This window comes from Vombatus ursinus, unplaced genomic scaffold (assembly GCF_900497805.2).
Source record: "Vombatus ursinus unplaced genomic scaffold, bare-nosed wombat genome assembly UNPS02014801.1, whole genome shotgun sequence".
Lineage (NCBI taxonomy): Eukaryota > Metazoa > Chordata > Mammalia > Diprotodontia > Vombatidae > Vombatus > Vombatus ursinus.
This window is the reverse complement of record NW_020954579.1, coordinates 2,435,842-2,458,030: the sequence shown is the minus strand read 5'-3', so window position 1 is coordinate 2,458,030 and position 22,189 is coordinate 2,435,842. Positions and strand designations below refer to the sequence as shown.

Below are 22,189 nucleotides of genomic sequence, written 5' to 3'. Positions count from 1 at the left end.
TACATGCCCAGGCAAGTCATTTCAAGTGGTTTGGTGAAGGAAGCTGGAGGTCTGGTGAAAGAAGTCAAACCCAGAGTGCCAAACTCTGAAAGAATCACAGCAGGGCACCAACAGTTTATCTTTAGTAAAAGTGAGTGATGGAAGGCAGAGCTACAGAGAGATGAATTCCAACACAATTTTAGCCCCATTGAGGACTTTAACTTTTACTATAACTGTAATGTGACAGAGACAGTTGGTTAGGTTCAAATTATCCTAGACCTCTGCTCTTACCAGGTTGCTCTTCCTGGGTTTTAATTAATTGGTTGCAGATACAGCCACTGTCCTTTGAACTAGATCTCTCTGTGGCTAATTCATCTGTTCTAAGCTCTGTTATTTCCAATTTCCTTTTTCAGACTTCCTTGAAGTAACTCACTTTCTGAGGATGAGGAAAAAACCTTATGAAAAAACTTAGAAAAAGTAAAAGTTACTTCTGAAGTTGTTAAAGGCAGCAAGGTAGGTAATTTCCTTCCTTTTATACTTTTCCTCTATTTGCAACATTTATCTCCATCCCTAGCAAAGTATATGGTTCGCTTTAAAGAAAAGGAGCGAAATATGTTTTCTTTATATCTAGATGATCTGTTTTTTTCTGCAAAAGTGAATAGTAATGTGAATAATATTCTCATTGTGGTTATATGTTCGGAGAGATGGCAAAGAATGTGAATTTGTATTTTAAACAGCCCCAAAGTCCTTTACAAGTCTTCACAAAATATTCTACATTCAATGGTGTAATCAGTTGTTGCTAAAACTAGAGCACCTTTTTTTGGCTCTTAGGACAGGGTAACTAGTTGATAAAAAAAAATCACACATACATTATATCTTTCATATGTGAAAAGATGAGCATGGAGAAAAAGCAGCTGTCTATTAAAAGTTGGATCAGTGAGGCACTCTCTAAAATCATGTCTGAGTATTTAGGTGGAGGTACTGTTCATGGCTATATATAAAACTTCCTTATGGAAATTAGCCTGTGCATTCACAAGATGAAACAAATTCAAAAAGCTGCTATCCTCTTCATCTCGGTCTCCTAAACGCCGGAAACAGGATAGAGAGAGTGGGGAGAGGAAGAGAATTAATTTTAAAATATGATTTATTTGAAACACAAGATTTCCAAATTTTCCCTGAATAATTTAACAGAAAACAAGTAAGCAAGCTTCACCCAATCAAAAATCAGTTACAACAACCATGGAATCCTGTAACAAAGTACACTGGACTAGGAGTCAAAAAATGTGGGTGCTACTTCTAACTCTCCCCTTTCCTAGTAATGTGACCTTGGGCATTCTTGTTGCACACTTGTGTAATGGCTATGTAAGTACTCACCAGACATAACTGACTGCAGCATGTCCATTATAACACGTGCAAATGCATTTTCCACATTCTGCAGGAAGTTATTTCTCTCCACCTGCGTGCTAAAGACTTTGCAGACTTTTTGCATCATTTTTACTGCCCAGTCCATGCAGTACAGGTCCTTCTCGCAGACCTGATTTAGACAAAGATTATTATAAATATATTATAATTATAAATATTATTATATATAAATATAATACAATTATTATAAATATAATACTGGAGTTGGAATTTGGCTCTTCCTTGAATATGAGACTCTGTCTCCCGACACTATGCATTTTCACTGGCTCTCTCCCATTCCTGGAATCCTCTTTCTCCTCTCCATCTCTGGGCTTTCTTGGTTTCCTTCAAGGACCAAGCAAATCCCACCTTTTTGCAAGAAGCCTTTCCTGAACCCTCTTAAAGCTAGTTAGTACTTTTCCTTTGTTTATTTTCTCCAATTTATACTGAATATATTTTGTTTGTACATAGCTGTTTGCATGTTGTCTCCCCTATTAGACTGTGAACTCCTTGAGAGCAAGGACCATTCTTGATTTTCTTTGTATCCCCAGCACTTATCTGGGCACATTGTAGGCACTTAATAAATGCTTGTTGACTTGACTTGGCATAGACAATAATAGCTATGGTATAGTGGTAAGATAATTGGATTAGAAGTCAGGGAACTTGGCTTTGCTACTTACTAACTATATGACCTTGGGCAAGTTATCACATTCTTCAACCTTATTTTCCTCCCTCTTCATAAAATGGATATAATTATACTTGTACTAACTCCCTGAGAGGAGCTACCTGGTGTAGTATATAGAGTGCTAGACCTGTAGTCATGAAGACCTGAGTTCAAATTTGACCTCACATACTTCCTAGCTAATGTGTGACCCTGGGCAAGTTACTTAACCCTGTTTGCCTCAGTTTCCTCGTCTGTAAAATGAGCTGGAGAAGGAAATGGAAAACTACTCCAGTATTTTTGCCAAGAAAATCCCAATGGTGTCACCAAGAGCTAGATGCGACTGAAACTACTGAACAACAACTACGTCACTAGGTTGTTGAGGGAAGTCAAATGAGATAGTAACATATAAAACAATTCGTAAATTGTAAAGTGCTACTTAAATATCAGCTGTTATCAAGATGATTATTGCTAATAATAAATAATTACAGTTATTCCTTCCACATTGTGGGGGTTAGGGTCATGGCACCCCTGCGATCTAAACAATCCATGTAAAATTTTTCGGCCTTCCCTTTGTACCAGAGAAGAAGTCTAAATTATTTTTCTTTTTTGTTTATAGTGTGTTTACAGAACCTTACTATAAAATTTGGATTAAGAATTTGGTCATAGGCTCTGTGTTGTTTGCTGGCCTTCATGTGTGGTCCACAGCTTCTGCAAAACTCCCAAAAAATTCCCATTTAATTTCTTATGCCAACCCAAGATATATCAAAACCACGATGGGCAAAGTTGAGATGTGGAAGGGATAACTGTAAAGGGAATGCTGAACTAGATACAAACAATTACTTTCTATATTATCACTCTTTGACTTTTACAGATATCTTTTATGAAAAGGAAATACTGATTTTTAAAGTGTATAACTGTGTTACATCATCACGTGCTTTGAAAAATATCAATTTTAGCTACGTAACACCAGAATGAAAAATGCTCTCAAATCTAATATCTCATTCAAAAGCTGCAAATTTAGAAAAAAAATTTGAATCTCCTTTACAAATTGTATTTATGAAACCCCAATGTCCTACATGCTGTGATTAGAGATTACATGAGAACGTTTTGATGCTAGGGATATTTTTCCATCTGAAATATTGATTATGGATTTGTACATTATCAAAATGATGTTGAGATAGAATACGAACTGAACATAGAAGTTTTAGAGAAAAGGAATGCTTAGATTTAAGTGAAGTTAAATAGGAAAGTATTCCTGGAGGAAATGTTGGTTTGTTTTTTTTTTTAATTAGGTTCTGAAGAAAAAAAGTCACATGGTACAATAGAAAGAACACTAGATTTGGAGTCAGAGAAACAGTCTGAATTCTGGTTGCTACTAATTACCTGACTGACCTTTGGTGAGTCAGATAATCATTCTGGACCTAAGTTTTCTCATCTGTCAATTGAAGGGATTGATGATCGATCACCAAGGTCTAGCATTAATTTCTGTCCCCTAAGGTGGTGAGGGATATGAATTGGAAGGGGAAGGGGATAAGGCAAGGAGTGACATATGTGAAGTATGTTTCAGAAGATGTTAGTTTATTGTATATATTTTGAAAACATGATATACTTAACATTCTTAATCTCTCAAAATAATTGATATTTTAAGTATATTTCAGTTACACAGGGAGAGTGATCCATCAGGTTTTTAGGTGGTGGTGAATACAGTGTTAGTCTGGGTACTAGAAAAGACTTTGTTCTGTACTTACCAAAGCCAAAAAGACTATCATTCGTGCTAGTTCATTGGCTCGTCCATTCACAGCTTTGCTAGCCATGAAGGTGAAACATATATTGTTCCCACTTAGGATAAGGAGACGTGCATTGTTCTCCAAAAGCCATTCTTGGGGAACCACTTTTGTTGTAAAAAAAAAAGAAAAAATTACTTAATGAGAAATTGCCCAGTAATGACAAAACACATATATTACATAATTTTATTGAAGAGAAAATGAATAACAAGAGAATAACTCATAAAAATACTTTAGTTTTTCAATTTTAATATTCAACCAGAATAAAAATTTTAATGTCAGCCACCACTCCAGATATACTAGTAATATAGTTATTCCAACTCTGACTCACATATACAAGGCAGTATGATATGAACCTGTATATGGTACCTTTCTTTAGGATTGTACAGGGATCAGAAAATACTCTTCCCTTCCCTATAAGAGTGGCAAGTGGAGAACTTTCTCCCCTATGTATCCTTAGATGGTAATTTGTTAACCTGCAGGGATGGAATTTGAGGTCTGGCATGATTAATTTACTATGGTTCAACAAAGTATCTATAAATTATATATGCATATATGTAGCTGTGTAGCTGGTATTTGGACTACATTATATCTACTGTCTTTAACTTTAAAATTAAATTCACTACCAACAAAATATTTGAGTGTTACGATTCAAAATAGGAAATTTATTCCCTGTAGAAGTTGCCTTATGTTTAATAATCATGCTCTGATAGCAGAATTCTCAGTAATCAACATTGGTAAACATACAGTTTTACCTGATAGTTCATCTACAAGACTGATTACATCATCTGCTGTCCACTCTTTAATGTCAGTGTCATACAGTAATTTAATGGCATCAGCTAAGCCTTTTAGACTGGTTTCATCTGTAGGTCCTTCTGTCATTTTCTGCCAAACCACCTGTCCTGAATAATTGGAACAAGCAAAATGTGACAAAATTTCTTTGAGGCAGATGGTTTTAGTAGTTTAAAAAATAAATAGGATTAGAAAATGAAATCTCATTATTTAAGCACATTACATTTATTTGAACTTTTATAATGGGAGATCAGTTTAGACTGCAATATAACTTTAAAATGTTCCTTATTGGGGCAGCTAGGTGGTGCAGTGGGTAGAGCACTGGTCTTGGAGACAGGAGGACCTGAGTTCAAATCCCACCTCAGACACATAACACTAGCTGTATGATTCTGGGCAAGTCACTTAACCCCAATTGCCTCACCAAAAAAAAAAAAAAAAAGAATAAAATGTTTCTTATTAGAATGAGGAAACATGTTAACAGCATTTAAAGGAGCTAAAAGAAAGGTTGTTTTAGTAGGCGAAATAATGCTTTCAGAATAAAGATAATGCTACTGACATACCACAAACAGGGATGGAGAAAAACAGGATTTTTGTAACTTTACTGAATTGTTTTTATCAAATAAATACAAACCACTAATTTATACTAAGAATATGTTTATCCTTGGTATCTTTATAAATATTTTTAATCAGAACATACAAATCATGTCAATTTTAAAGTTATCTGCTTGTGGGAAGGAAAAAGTACATATGGGCACACATATATCACAATACATTATAAAAACCAAATATGTATTTTGACTGCTCTTTTGGATTACTGGTTGCATTATTCTCTTCTAATTACCTAGACAACAAAGAATTGATTGAATGTTGAAAAATGTATAGCACCTTTTTAATTTAAAAATTGTAGATAATGGAAATATATTTGATAATGAACTGTAGCAAAACAGTTTCTATCTTTGAAGCTTTTAAAGTTTATACAAGCTAATATAAAAATATACCTGTATAAAAAATTCTGGGAAAAGTGGAAACAGTATGAAAGAAATTATATTACATATAGACCAACCTCTTGCACTAAATACTAAAATAAACTCCAAATGGATACATAACTTAGGTATGGATAATGACATCATAAACAAATTAGGAGAGCAGGGAAGAAATTATCTTTCAGATCTATGGATAGCAGAAGAGTTCATCACCAAACAAGGGATAGAATGAATCACAGAAGATAAAATAGATATTTTTTATTATGTATAATTAAAAAGCTTTTGTACCAACAAAATTACACATAACAGGGGGAAAATCTTTTCAGCAAGTTTCTATAATAAAGGTTTCATATCTAAGATACATAAGGAATGGATTCAAAGTTATAAGAACATAGCCATTCCCCAATAGATAAATTATCAAAGGATATAAACTGGCAGTTTTCAAAGGACAAAATCCAAGCCATTAACAACCATACGAAAATTGCTCCAAATCACTAATAATTAAGGAAATGAAAATTAAAACAACTCTTGAATTCTGCCATGAGACTTGCAAAGATGACAAAAATGGAAAATGACAAATGTTAGAGGGGCTGTGGGAAAACAGGCACTAATATGTTGTTGGAGAGCTACCAGTTTAGAACTATGCCCCCAAAGTCACCAAAGTTTGACCTAGCAATACAAAGAGATCAAAGAAAGAGGGAAAAGATCCATATGTACAAAATATATATATAGTGGCCCTTAATAGTAGCAAAAATTAGAAACTAAAGGGGTACCCACCCATTGGGGAATATCTAAATGAATTATAGCATATGAATGTAAAAGAATATTACTACACCATTAGAAATTATGAAATGGAAAGTTTCAGAGGAAACTAGAAAGATCTCTATGAATCATGCAGAATGAAGTGAGTAGATGAAGCTGAACAATTTATACAATGGCAAAAAAAGAAAAGCAACTTTGAAAAACTAGAACTCTGATCAATGCAATGACAAATCATGACTCCAAAAGACCAAAGACGAAACATACACTAATCACTTTCTGCCAGAAAGGTGATAGACTTGAAATGCAGAGTGAGACATTCATTTTTGGACACTGCCAATATGAGAATGTGTTTTCCTGGACTATGAATGTTTATTATGAGTTTTCTTTTCCTTTTTATGGTTCAACTTTTTTGGGGGCAAGCAATAGGATAGAAAGGAAATGCTTTTAAAAAAAAAGTAAAATTAAGGTTAAGTACAGAAAAATAAAAGGAAACTTCAGAGAGGTAGATTTAGGCTTAATAAAAGGAAATACTTCCTAAGACTTAGGTTGACACAAAGTAAATGGGCTACCCCAGGGAATAATGTGTTCCTTCTCATATAATCATGAAATATAGCATGATTACCAAATAGGTATAACAAAACTACATTTCCCCTTTAAAACAAGTTAAGTTCAACACAAATGCGGCTTTACTGGAAAATAAATGCTTACCATCCTGAGATGATATTGGTCCAAAGATTATATAGAGCAGTCGTGCCTGATTCACTATTGGCCATGGTTTTAGTATTCGAGTCAACCAAAAGGCAAAGTCACTTCGCTGTATCCAGTGATCTAGTAGGACACTCCGACAAAATAGTCTAATTCTTAACTCCAACTTTCGTGCACTTCCTAAGAAAGAAATTAAATAAATCTACCTTCAAAAAATTTCTGGAAAATCAGAAGCAAGGCAATACTACAGTGATTACAGAGTGATTCTAAATGGGCTATCAAGTTAGAATCTCCAATAAAATCCAATTTTGATGCCCCATTGTGTTGTGGAGGTGACCCTAGGTTTTCAGAAAATTGTCTAGCAAATGATGCATTTTTTTTAGGGACAGAAAAATATAGATTCTCTACTCTGGTGTAGAGGGACTGCAGTCTACATTGATAGAGGGAGCAACCCATCAATAAAATAACAGATCTTTGAAAAGCTGAAATCTCTAGACAAGAAGTAATCTAGGAATCTTCTCTTAACTGCCACAGTTTTCTAGCTTTGCTAATTGGCTCACTGTTCTTGCCCTGTTCTATACTTTAAAATTAGGAGCATGGCTAATGAAAAGAGAACAACTTGGTCAGAACCTCATGAGATTTCCAATTTTAAAAAATGAGTACATAGAGAAAGGTAGAAGGTTTCACATCATTAGTCAATATGGAATAAAAGGTTTCTACTAGTCTTACATAACAAAGCTTTGGGTCATCAAACCCCCTAAGCCACTCCCATATTCTCTTTTTCAATACCTAACTTCATCAAACACTGCTGAAGGAAGTCACATAGTTGTGAATTCTGGATTCACTATATAAACTCATGTTATCTGATTCCAACTATGCCTCCATTGCTGCATTGCTATCTTTTATTCTTTTTGATTCTTCCTCTATTCAACTTCCCTTGGTGACTGCTTCAAACTCTATTCTCTCTCTTTAACCCTCCTGTGACTCCCCTATTTGCTCTTCCCTCCCCCAGCAAATAACCTTGTCTATTTTGCTAAGAAAATTGAAATCATCATGTACTCCCTCATCTCCCCTAACTCACCTCTCAAAACTCCTCCAAAATTTTTACTTTTCTTCTCTTCCTGTTCAGTCATCAAAGAAGGCTCTTCTTGTCAAAGTTAACCCCATTACTGGATTCTGTGGCCTAGGTCCTAGATCCCATATCCTGCTGTCTCCTCTAGGCGTTAATTAATTATGGCCCCATTCATACTTCTCTTATCTTCAATCTCTCCCTATTGGCTCCTTTTCATTGCCATCAGACTTGTCCACGTCTACCCAGGGGTGGGGAACCTGCGCCCTTGAGGCCACGTGTGGCCCTGTAGGTATTCAAGAGCCATCCTTTGACTGAATCTAAACTTCACAGAACAAGTGAAATTTGGATTCAGTCAAAGAACAGCATTTGAGGACCTGAGGCCTCACATTCCTTACGCCTGGTCAACTCCGTTCTCAAAAACCTTTCCTAAAACCTATAATTCCTTCAAGATATCATCCTAGCTCTCTCCTTTTCACTGCCAAACTCCTAGGAAGACTTGTCTAGACTCACTGTCTCCTCTTCCTCACCCCCCCCACTCATTTTTCAGCTCTCTGCAGTCTAGCTTTCAGCCCTACCCACCATTCTACTCAAACTGTTCTAATTACCAGTGACCTGACATCCCTTAGCCTCTTTGACTTCTCTGAAGCTCTCCCCTCTCTTCTCTTTTGTGGCACTGTTCTCTGTTGCTTCTCCACTTACTTGTCTCACCATTCTTTCTCCAGCTTCCTTGCTGGTTCAACATCTGTCTCCCACCCTCTAAGCATGGGCATCACCCAAGGTTCAGTCCTAGTTTTGTCTCATTCTCCCTCAGTGATATCACCTACTTTCATGGATTCAATTGTCATCTCTATGCAGCTGTTTCCCAAATCTATAACATCTTAATCCTAATATCTCTCCTGAATTTCTGTTCTCCAGTTTCCACTGCCTGATGGATATTTCTACTTGGGTGCCTCATTGGCATCTCAAACTCAACATGACCAAAATAGATTTCTTCTTTCCTACCTATACCTACTTCCTACTTTCAACTTTATTTTTGTTGATGACACTATCACATTCTCTGAGGCACTCAGATTCATAATTTTGGAGTTATCCATGGCTCTCCCTTCCCCCCTCCTCTTTTATCTACTCAGTTGCCAAATCCTGTCACTTCTAACTCCACAACATATCTTGCCCCTATCCCATTTCCCCCCACTTATTCAGCCACTATATCTCAAACCCTCATCACCTCTCACCTGGATTATTGTAGTAGTCTCCTAATTTCTTTCTGTTTCCAATCTTTTCCCTTTCTAATTGATTCTCCACACAATTACCAAAATAATCTTCCTCTTGGGTAATAATCTCATTTCCTTGTACAAAAACCTTCAGTGTCTTCCTGTTGCCTTTAGGATTGAATACAGGCTCCTAAATTTAGTATTAAAAGCCTCCCATGATTTGGTTCTAGCATGATTTCATTATTACTCCTTCAACTTTATACACTCTAAGTTCTAGACAAATTGTTCTTACAACTCAACATTTCTATCTCTTCCCATTCACATAACCTGTCCTCTAGTCTTGAAAGGCAGTCTCTCATTTTTATCTTTCCTAGTCACTATGTTCCTTCAAAGTTCTACTCAAAGCCCTCTCCAACATTCCCATTTGTTAGTGCTCTCTCTCCCTTCAAATTTTATTCACTAATCCGTGTACATATTGTATTGCCTCGTAGAACGTAAACTTGAGGGTAGTAATTATTTCCTTTTTGTCTTTGTATTCCCCATACCACCTAGCAAACCACCCTGAATAAAGTAGACACTTAATATTTGTTGAACCAAACTGAATCAAAAAGGTTGTGACCAAATTATTGTCTAAACTGACCATGTTTCCTTTTTAATCAATCAATATATTTATGGAAAAGCTACCATGTTCTAGGTGCCATGGGGAAATACAATCAAGTATAAAATATAGTTCCTACCCTCAAGGAGCTTACAATTTCATCAGGCTACTTACTCTTTCATGTATAGAATGCCTCATCTAACAAGAAAAGGCAAAATATAATGAATAATGAATGTGACATAAATGTGGCATTGAGTGTCTCTAGACGGCAACAGCATTAAGATAGGAATCTACAAGTAATGTTCAGGGGATTGTAAAACGATTAGTCTGGAGCAGATGAAAGTGGTATTTAAAATTAAATTTTTCAATATTGTATTGGGCTACTGAATCTGCTTTTGAATCTGGGTCTTTATTTCTTTCTTTTTCCCTTTTAAAAAAATTTTTAATTAATTTATTTTGAATTATCAACAATCACTTACATAAGTTTTTGAGTTTTAAATTTTTCTTCCCCTCCCTTCCTCTATCCCTCCCTCCCCAAGACAGTGTGCAATCTGATATAGGCTACACATATATATTCCTATTAAACATATTTTCACATTAGTGATGTTGTAGGTAGGAATTAGAACCAGTAGGAGGAACCACCAAAAAGAGGAAACAAAACACAACGGAAGAAAAAAAATAGTAAATCCATTCAAACTCCATAGTTCTTTCTTTGGATGTGGATAGCATTTTTTTTCCCTTTTAAAATACTCTATTTGAATATCACATTTTTACCTGGTTTACTGCAAACAACTGTCTGCACCTTGCGGGGTAGATTAGTCAACTCACATAGGAAGTTATAAACACGATGGCACTCCAACTCATCCCAACCTGCTGTTAGGGTCTAAAGATAACAAAATAAAGGAAACATTGCAGGTATACAGGCCATCAAATTGAAGTTCAGGTCACTTTTGCTCTTTATAAAGATGATTTGCAGCATATTTTGTTCTCATCCATTATGGATTTTCCATATATACAGGAAATAGTTTTTATAAACAATATCTTTAGATGCTCCAAATCCAAATTCCTCTCTTTTGTTGAGAAAGGCAATAAACTTTTCAATGGACTTTCTAAATGACACCGAAGCTCTTGTACATACAGTTTATCATTTTGTTGCATGCATTGTGACTTGAACTTTGACAGTAGTACACTGAGGAAAATTTGATTCTTTAATAAGGCCTACCGATTTAGGGATTTCACTCAGAATTATACTGTGGTACTAAGTTTTAGAATTATTAACAGAGATTGTAATGAAAAACAAACAAAAACCTATCATTTACCAATAGTTAAAATATTATAAATATTAGCATTCATTTATGACATTTAGATGTAGTAAGCAGTAGAAGAGTTTATTACAGCTAAAATTTATGATTATCTATTGGAAAAATAGCAGACATCTGTGAAAAAGAAATTAAAAACAGAAAGGTAATTAGGTATATAAATTCTTCACTAGAATAATTAAATTGAGTTTCTGCCATTTAAAAATGTCTTTTTTATTTAGAATTCCTTCCAGCAGATTAATTTAGAAAAGTGTTCAGGTTTTTTTTAAAAAAATGTATCCCTAAATATAGTCTCAGAATTTATTAGTCTTTACCTTTCCTGTTTACAAGATTAGCAATATTACAACTTTTTATTGAAATAATAGTTTCAATAACAAAAACACTGATTTCTGAGAGTATAGATGTACCAGTGCTTGCAATATATTTTAAAGAGTTAGCCCAAGTCCTTGAATTCATTAGATGTACTGTATTTTTAGGACCACAGTATATCACAATTTTTGGTGAAACAATCTTATCAAGGGCAGCTAGTGTTCTGTAGGAACAATATTATAAATGGGCAATTGATCAAAGACATTAGCATTTAGTAAAATGTATTAATGATTACAAAATGGTGTTGGTCAGAGCAATGTAGTTAGGGCATATGTGAGGTATGCTACCTATAACAGAGTAATATAGTCAAGGGTTCAATTATTTACTGTTGTTCTCTTTAGAGTTATTTCAACTTCTGTTAATTGGCCATAGGACATACTTCTATGTTCTATTTACTACTAACTAATAAAAAATGCTTTTTCTCCTTTGCTTAAAAAGGTACAGTACCTGTAAAAACATTCCATAACATGGCAATCCTAAACACTGCATAGGAATTCCACAGCCACTGAATTTAAAACATGAAACCTATAAAGAGAAAAGCTGTCACTTCCTCATCAATTAAACTGTAACAGTTTGACTTTCAAATTCATTTTAATAACATTTATTGAGTACCTGGCTATGTGCTATATCTGTGCATGGTAGATACAAAAAACCCCTATTAAATGAGGTCTATGTTCCCAAGAAATTTACGATTTCTTTAGGGGAGATAATTTTACACAGTTAAATAATAATATAAGATAGTTTGTGTATAAATGCTAAATTGGTTGGAAAACCAATAAATATTATAAAAAATCAGTGGAGAAAGAAATCCATTTGGGGTAGAACAATGAGAAAGCCTTCATGAAAGAGGTGGGCCTAGAATTAACCTCAAAAGATTGGTATAATTTAGACAGGCAGAGAGAAAAGGGAAGACATTTCATGTGGCAAAATAGCATGGTTAAAGGTAAGGAGGCAGAAATTAATATGGTAAATTTAGGGAATAGGAAGGAGAACTGTATGCCTGGAGAAGATTCCTATTGGATTGGTTAGACGGAACAAGTTGGACAGGAGATACGATTAAACAATTGGATTTTATCATGCAAAAAATAGGGAAATCTTGAAAGTTTTTATGTGGGAATATAAGAAGAATATAATAATGTTTTAGGAATTTTTAATTATATTCAAGGAAGATAAACCTTGGGTTAATGTACAGAATGTATTAGAGAAGGAAGTCACAGAAATCAGAAAGGTCAGTTTTAAAGATATTCCAACAATTTAGGCCAGAATTCTATTCCAAATGAATAATACCATTTCAGCATAATAAATAATATATAAGAAATATTTTATACCCTATTAACTGAGGACTGTGACTAGATTTGTGATTTTATTAGTATAGGGAACTTCTAGGTGAAGGAACTACCTCTACCAATTCAGGTCCTTGTAAGTTGCACTTAATGTTTTAGACTGAATTACTTGATTTAGATGATTGTTTCTGTATAGTGAAAGTTTTTGAATACTGGATCCAACAGTGTTGTCATAAATTTATAAAACTATTACTGGTCTCTTCTAAAGTTGATGTTTTTGTTATGATTAAAATCAATTTTACTCTTTTTCTGGGTCTAAAAAATAAGTTGTTTTTAATCAAAAAATGACTATTACAATGTAGTAATAGAAGGAAAGTGCTATCTATGCTGTCTACCTCATGATAATGAGGCATTGGATTCAGAGTGGAGATTAAGATAGATATTTTTTCTGGATATGACCAATCAATTCTAGAATTTATTTTGCTTGATTATACATGTTCATAACATGGGTCTTGTTTTTCTTGCTTTCTCAATGAGGGGGTGGATGGAAGGGGAACAGGAAGGGAAAGGAAAGGTGGGAGAGAAAGAGGATGGATATTCCTTTGAAAATAAAATCAAATTTAATGAAAAAAGACATTATAATTCCAACATAAATAAAAAAAAACATGGGAAATCATAATAGCTCAGATTTATATAACACTTTATAGTGCTTTTCACATAGCAACTCTATGAGGTAGGTGGTACAAATATTGTTATACACATTTTATAGATGAGGAAACTGTGATTTAAAGGGTTAAGTGACTTTCCCATAGTATGTAGCTAGGAAATGTCTTAAACTAGAAAATGAATCCAGATTTTTTTTACTCCTAACACGGTGCTTTTTATACTCTCCCACAGAATCCCATGAATTTGAATAAAGTCCTTAGTTACATTTAAAAGGTGATTAAAAAACAAGATAACCATGTCTATATTTTATAATATCTTAGCACATGAAGCACTTGATCATTATGAATAAATTATTCAGTATACTTCATTATCCTAAGACAAGAATTGAAAATTGGTGAGAAATAGATAAAAAATTATTGCAAGGCAGTTATAGAACATGTTTACTTTAAAATAAATTTATGTAAACATTCAGAAGTATACATTTATTCTTACTTCTGAGAGTATCTTGTGAATGTACTTTAGCCTTTCTTTTGTGGGCAGCAGCAATGTACACCTTTTAAACAATAAACCTGAGAAAGAGAATAGATACACATATAAGAAAATAGCAGATAATTTGAACAGACCAAGTAGACACATGTCTCTTGAATGTATCAAAGTAATACCATACTAAGTAAGCTGGTAAGACAAAGTTTGTCAAGAAGGTGCAAGGCATATGCTATTTACTAAGTTGTTTTAATATCCTTTTATGACACCCAGGGCCATATTCTGCAAAAAATATATTGTAGTTTCATGTGCAATCATCTTTTTAAAAAATATACTATGATATGGAATAGCTTATTTTATTCTATAAATTAAAAATAAAATAAAAACATGGTATAGGAAAAATATGATATTGGCTCTAAAGTATAAATGTGGAAAATATTTGGATTAAAAAAGGCATAATGAGTAAAATTTGAAGATATATCAAAGAAACCTATATGTCTTGACATCATGTCTCTGTAGGGAAGCATAAAAAAACACTCTGTTGTCAATGAAGAACCTGGCTACAGTGGCAAAAACAGTTTTAACCTTTTCCCCAAATACACAGAAATTTAAAATTATAAGTATTTAAAATTCTAGAAGTTGGAAATAGTTTTGTTAGTACAAAGTATTTGGTTTGGGATAAAGACTGCTTAAAACTTTTCCTTCAAAATATTCTAGTGGGGGAATCATATAAAGGTTTTATAGTATTGTTTTCAGATAATTTTAAAAAATCTTTAATTTTCCATGGAACTTTGCATCTTGAACCTTTATTGCTACAGTGTCAGTAAGTGGATTATGCATTTTTTGTGACTTTACATGGACTATACTCCTAAAATGGAAATATTAACAGTCTTATGACAGATATGATCTACTTATCCTTATTCTGAAAAAAAAAAAACTTATTTCAGAGGAGGAAAACCTAAACACATGACTTTCAGCAGCAGTAAAGGTAATAATTCTTCCATCAAAAAATGTTATATATGACTAATACGGAAATATGTTTTGCATGACTGCATATGTATAACCTATATCAGATTGCTTGCCTTCTCAATGAAGGGAGATGGGAAAGAAGGTGGAAGAGAATTTGGAACTCAAAATTTAAGAAATACGTCAAAAATAGTTTTTACATATAATTGGGAAAAAAGATTAAAAATGTTATATAAACTATATAAACTTGTAAATTCTGATACAATTTTTGAAAATTACTCTATTTGAGCAACTTATGATTAAATAGGAAGTTTAAACGTTGACTTTGCTTAGTTTTATATGTAATAGACTTTTTCAGTGGTATTTTACCTTCATATTTTGTTGCTTGGTCTTTAGTGAAGAAGCTGTAATTGAACATTAGTTGTTTTCTGTAATCCTTACTTTCAAGGCACATCATGTCCATAAAATGTTAACAATGCTAGCTAATTTTCCTATTCTTTCTTTTTTTTTAGACACAGGTGCTCAAAGCAGTTACAGACCAAATTCCTCATTTTTTTTTTCTGCTGCAAAAATAGACTTAGATGCAATGTTCTCTCCATATTAGCCATCTGCTCTGTTTCTTGTGTGAAGGCAGTAAATTAAAATTCACAATCTTCAGTGAAAGATTCTGAAAATGTTATCTTACCGTTTGAAACCAATAAAAGATCAGGGAAGAACAATAATAAGAAAAAATGGTCCATGCACTTAAACATTAAGAAACCTGAAGAACTAGATATCTATAGCCAAAGGAAAATAGAAGCTTGAAGTAAACACATGGAATCAAATCTAAGTACATGATCAAATGAGATGAAATATAAAGAGCTACAGAAATCTAAGATTATTATTATACAACTAATTCAAGAATTCAAGAAATCAGGAAATTCAGGCTAATGAGGATTTTTGCTTATTATTCAGGCTTTTTTGTTTAAGTAGCAGAGACTTGACCATAGTGGAAAAAAAAACCTGTACTAATTTGTTCTTTCATTTGGTCAAAACCAAATATTGAAACAAGCATTGTAACAGCCCTCCCATAAACCTTGAAGAAATATATGCTTTTTAATAATAGCTAAAAATAATGGCTAAATTCAGTTAATCTTCATTAATCTGGTTTATTAACAATGAAAAAAATGGTAAGATTATACAACAAAATTTATACTCATCTTGTCTTTGTTAAATCTATTTATTTAAATATTCTTATTTTATGCTTTGAGTCTTCCTGATAATTATCTTAAAATTAGGCATCCTCGAGCTATAACAATACAGCATTTGCTTAGTTTGCTCTTTTGCCTTTATTTAGCTCTGAATTTCACCCTGATGTATTTTGATTTTATTACCATGCTAAGGTTAATTATATACAGCAGTTTTGTGATTAAATTGATGCACATCAGTAAGGTCCAAATTAGATTTTTATTTCATTATTCCTCTTAGAGAGAATGGAAACAGTAAATCAGGAGAAAAAAAAAAAGATAAATGATTACAGGCCAAGGGAAGAAAAATTATATAGAACTCTCTTTGATAAGGGCAATTTAAACATATAATTTATTAGTAAATGTGGATAGTATTTTTTTAAAAGGAATTCATGATTTCTTATTAGAGAATAAGTGATTTTATTCAATATATTATTTTAAAATCTTGACTCATTTTTTTTTACAGGATTAGAATATGATTGAAAGGGATAAGAGATTCAGAGATAAAGCTCATTCATTATGTTTCACAGAAAGCTGCTGCACAGAAATATCTGTTCCCTAACTCTTAAGCTCCAATTCAAGCCACATAACAAAAAGAGAAAAAGTGATCACATATATTTGTTCCTTTCAAATATACTCTCTTTTATACTTATCTTTGAAGATAAGTATATCACAAAAGAACTGCTGGAATTACAGTTAGAAGGAAATATATAATTAATGGGAAAAGATCATATTGAAAGTAATGAAATCATCCATATACTAAGCAATATTTGGAAAATATCCTCACTTCCCACTGGCAAAAGAATTATATAATAGAATCCCTCTAAGTAAGTGTAACTCTTTATTTATCATAATTCTCATTTCATAGGTCACCTAGAGATCTGTAGTGCTCCAACATATAGCAGCCTCGTCTTCTGCCAGACAGCTCCAGGTTATGAAAATCTTGCTGTAAAAGTCTTCTGCTTCCGGATGAGGTTGAGATGTAATTAATGAGGCGGTGGCTGATGGTTTTCGACACCATGCTTAACATGCTGATATCCTTCACTAAAACAACAAAACCCAATATAACTAGCTTAACTATAAGAACTTAACTTTTGCTATACTTTATAGAACTAAGCATACAAATTAACACATTAACAAACTATTGAAAAATGTAAGAGTATGAATTCTTTTCTATCTTTTACTAATACATTAGGAACACATAACAATGAAATTATTTCAATAAAGTGAGGGCCCTGTCTTAAGGAGTTGGAGCTATTTTCTGGTACATCCTAAGCCAGAAGTTCTCAATCTGGGGTATGTGACAAGTTCGAGGGACTCCTTAACAGCTCTTAACAGTATTCGCTTTGGATATAAGAAGCTTGTCAAGGGTTTGTGGGGAATGTTTGGTAAATAACTATACTATCCTATTGAAATATTAGTTAGTTTGTGAATTGGAAAGAGAATGTGGTAGTGGGAGGAGAGCTTGGAATGGAAAAGGAAGAAAGCATTACGGTACATATGAAAATTTTGAGACAGGTGAAGGGATAATTTCTACTGATCAAAATAAAATGAATTGAGGTTTGTTACAAAATTCTCTTTATATTGATCTAGAAGAAATCAGCAACAATGACCAAATGAAAGATAAGTTAACTGATCTCTGAAATAACCAGGAACTTTGAACTGATTTCCAATCAATGAAGCCACAGAATTTTTGGTGTACCTTTTGAGAATATCCCATTCTTATGAAACACGTTTAGTTATATAGTTTATAAAAATTAATCTCTTTGAATAAGTATTCTCAGTTCTTTTTTATTCAAATCCAAAGGAAGAAACAAACTGGAGGCTGAATATAATATGCAGGTATCTCTTTCAGAAACTAGATCTTAACTTTTTTGTGTCATGAATCCTTTGGCAGTCTGGTGAAACCTATGGACCCCTTCTCAGAATAATTTTTTTAATGCATAAAATAAAACATATAGGATTATAAAGGAAACCTACTATACTGAAATACAGATATTAAAATTTTTTAAAAAAACAAATTCACTGATCCCAGGTTAAAAACATCTACCATGAATAAAATTGTTGGCTGACAAGAAACAGGTTTAGGGATCTCACAAATTTATTTAACTTTCTGATAAACATTTAACAACTTTATGATATTAAAATTTTATTTACATTCAAATTGTTTTCTGAAAAATTGATCTTTCTTTTTATGTGCATATGCTTGGTAAATAATAGAATTTATTTCCTTTCATATTGAACTGGAAGTGGAGTTTCAAGAAAGTTACCTAAAGTCAAGGGATAAAGTAACCAAAAAAAGGTTTGGGGGATCTCCCCATTATAGGCATCTATTGTTATCCCTCAGAAAATTAAATTTAGAAACTAGTTTAAGCTATGTTGAAATATATTAAAAATGCTGCAGGGCCCACTGAAAAGTATAGTTTCTTAGGGAAAACAGAAATGGTGAATTCTGTAGTTTAGCAACATTTCCTCTCCTAAAACCTCACCTGACAGATATTCCAAAATTATTTGGAAAAGCTCTAATGGTAATGCTTTAAAATCCCCAAGTGTTGATAAGTTTTGAGAATCTGAGCCAAGGATGTTGCAACAATGGTTGGATAGTCGGTTGCTACGTCTGAATTTCTGGTTGGGAATTAAGGTGAAGCTGGTACTTACAATGGACGTCATCCTTTTACTTATCCCATAAATTTCTCCTAGTTAAAAAAAAAAAGAGGGGATTTAGAAGGAAGAGAATTAAAGCAATGGAAAGATTCAAAGATGAAGATGGGAATGAATCCATCACCATCTTACTGTTGTAGCTTTGCGTCTTGCTCTTTGTTTCACTGACTAGTTCACTTTACTACCTCCATTCCTTTGCTCACATGGTCCTCCCTAAGCCTGGAATGCCTTCCTTCTCACCTCTCACTTCCACCTACATTAATTGACATTCTATCCACTCTCCTTGGTTGGGCCTGCTTAGCATCATAAGATTTAGAATGGAAAGGGCTTCCAACTTTGTAATTTTATAGATGAAGAAATTGAGGCCTAGAGAGGGGATGTGACTTACCCAAGGCTACCTCTTCCATTATACTTTCCTTAAACTCTCTGGCCAGAAATAATACAAGTAGTTCACATTTCTTTTAAAGTTCACAAAATGTTTTATAGACATTTTCTCATTTCCATTTACTTTGTATAGATTTTGTATTTGCTTATTTGCATACGTGTTATCCCCTCCCCCAAGAGAATATAAGATTCTTGAACATAAAGATTTTTCATTTTGTTTTTAAATCCCTAGAACTGAACATATTGATTAATACTTGTTGGATTTAATTGGATCCTAGCTCTTAGAATCACAGATCTAGAGATAGAAGGGACCTCTGGGGCCGTCTAGTCTAACCTCCTCATTTTACAGATGAGGAAACTGAGGCCCAAGGAGGTTAAGTGACTTGCCCAAAGTTATACAGGTAGCAACCATCAGAGGCCTCTGACTCTAGAAAGAGTTGCTTTTTTTTTTTTTTAAACTGAACCACACTTCCTCTGTTACTTATTAGCTAAGCATAACCTTATACAAGTCACCTAACTTCTCTAAGCCTCATTTGTAAAATGAGGAGGTTGTACTGGCTGGCCTGGGAGGTGACTTTCAGTTCTAGATCTATGATACTGTGATTTTTTAAAATGTCCAAATGATACCTTGTAGCCTATATAACAGAGGATATAATTTCTGTCTTAGTTAATATGATAGGCCATTTATGTAGTTACCTTTGTGGAGTTCTTGTATTTAAGTCATTTGCCCTTCAGTATTGCCTGCTGAATAGGGCAGCTAGGTGATGCAGTGGATAGAATAAAACTCATCTTCCTGTCAAATTTGGCCTCAGACACTTATTGGCTGTGTGACCCTGGGCAACTCAATTAACCCTGTTTGCCTCAGTTTCCTCATCTGTCAACTGAGCTGGATAAAGAAATGGCAAACTACTCTTTGCCCAAAAAAAACCCCCAAATGAGTAATGAAGAATCGACCAACTGAAAAATGACTTAAACAGCCACAACATTACCAGCTGAAACATTTCTAAACCAGTAACTTCCAGCCAAAGGCTTTTCACTAGCTGAAAGATGTGAATGAGATATTCTTCCTTTCCATCATTCCCACTACTATCAAATTATAGGGTAATAGAGCCTAGCTACATCTAGAACCAAAAGGAATCTCACAGGGCATCTAGTCCAGTGGTGTCAAAGAGAGGCCAGCAACATTCCCAAGTACTGCAGGAACCAGATTAAAATGTAATTGGGAAATACTTAACAAAATAAATAAAAATACAACAAAATATAGTTAATATTACATTTTAAAATTAAGCCAATATACAACCAGAAGGGATCCTTATGTATGGATTAGTGGCCCCCATTTTATTTGAGCATGATTCCGTTATGATCTAGTCCGGTCCCCTTATTTTACAGATAAGTAAACTGAAGCCCAGCGAAGTTAAGAGATTTACCCACTGTGATATAGATAGGAAGCTTAACAGGCAGTATTTGAACCCAGAGTCTCTGACCTCAGTGTTTTTTCTTTGATGCCACTTGACTTCTCAACTCTCCTCCTCTGTCATTTCCCAAGCCTTCAATGTCCTTCCCACAATCTTTGTCTGCAAGATTTAGCTCAAATACCACCACTCCATAAACCTCCCTAATTCTTAATTCCTAATTCCTTTCTGTTCCCCTAATCAAAATTTATCTTTCCTTCCCTGGACCTGCCATGAGTTTTTGCACTTCTCATATGTGACATGCCAATCCATGTTGTACTATAGTCAGCTGCATACATGAATATTCCTTTAGTAGGTTGTAAATTCCATGCAGGCAAGGACCATGTCTTATTTATTTTTGTGTCCACTCTATCTATTCAATAGCTCCTATTCAGCACAGCTTCTGCACACAGTAGTAAACTTAACATTTAACTGAATTGAATATATTCTAAGACAAGGAAAATCATACCAAGTGTGAAAAATAGTCAATAAGAAGTGTCATGAAAAAGATCAAACTGCTAATATAAAGCATGCGTTTCCATTAAATAGCATGGTGCTTCAAAATAATTGTAAACAGAAAGCAGTTAATGGGTCTTTAAAAATAGTATTTTTCTTTTTGTCTGTTTGTAACTAAGCACAATCATGTACCTTGTTTGTAGGAAGAAAAAACAACCAAAAAAAGAGAGAAAATGTAGATTTCAAAGAGCTCTAATATATTGAGATTATAATTCTAAATATATATTTCATCATTCACAGACAATGCAACTAGTCGCTTGTTAAATGAATAGAACTCAAACAGGAAACAACTAAATTTCCCTTTGATTCCATTTTAAGATAAGAATTACTAACTTTCTTTAATGAGAGACTAGAAAATGATTTGAAGAACGAAGATTTGCTGATAAAGTTTATAAAAGTCAGTAGTTATTTACTTGAATGAAGCAGTCAGTTATAAAGCATCTTTCTTGTTATGTATAGCCAAATTGCCCAACATGATTTTGTGCCATTTGATTACTGCACTTCAGAAAATACTTAACTTCAGTGCAAACACTGTTTTTTTTAAAAGAATTAAACAATCAAGACATTTCACTAAAGCACAGTAAATATGCCTGAGCAGAATTTATTTTCTGCTTTGTGCCCAGAGTGCTGCTCTAGCTAATTTGTCACATATTCATTTAAGGAACTGCACTCTCTTTAACTTAGCTTAAATTAGTTACATGATATTTGAAATATAAATAAACTTAAAGCTTAATTTTTTACTTGGCTCATGCACAATTTTAGCAACTTTTAAAAACACCACAAAGAACTTTGCATCACTTTTTATAGATCATGCCCTAAAGAAAAAAATTAATAGGTATTTTTAAAAGTCACTTTTGTTATATTTACAAGTGAAAAGCTCTGTCAATGAAAATAGAAAAGCATAATATATATAG

The 22,189-nt window shown here is 33.6% G+C and overlaps 1 protein-coding gene across 1 annotated transcript; it reads right to left on the bottom strand.

Moving 5' to 3' along the window:
* Window positions 1–947: 947 nt before the first annotated feature.
* FBXO47 (F-box protein 47) lies at window positions 948–18,933 on the bottom strand. The gene is made up of 10 exons (XM_027872627.1): window positions 18,753–18,933; window positions 17,137–17,307; window positions 14,081–14,157; window positions 12,087–12,164; window positions 10,726–10,834; window positions 7,074–7,250; window positions 4,584–4,730; window positions 3,793–3,935; window positions 1,354–1,513; window positions 948–1,060 (listed from the first exon to the last, which is right to left on the bottom strand). The coding sequence occupies exons 1-10, from the start codon at window positions 18,931–18,933 to the stop codon at window positions 948–950; spliced, it is 1,356 nt and encodes a 451-aa protein (XP_027728428.1).
* Window positions 18,934–22,189: the final 3,256 nt, after the last annotated feature.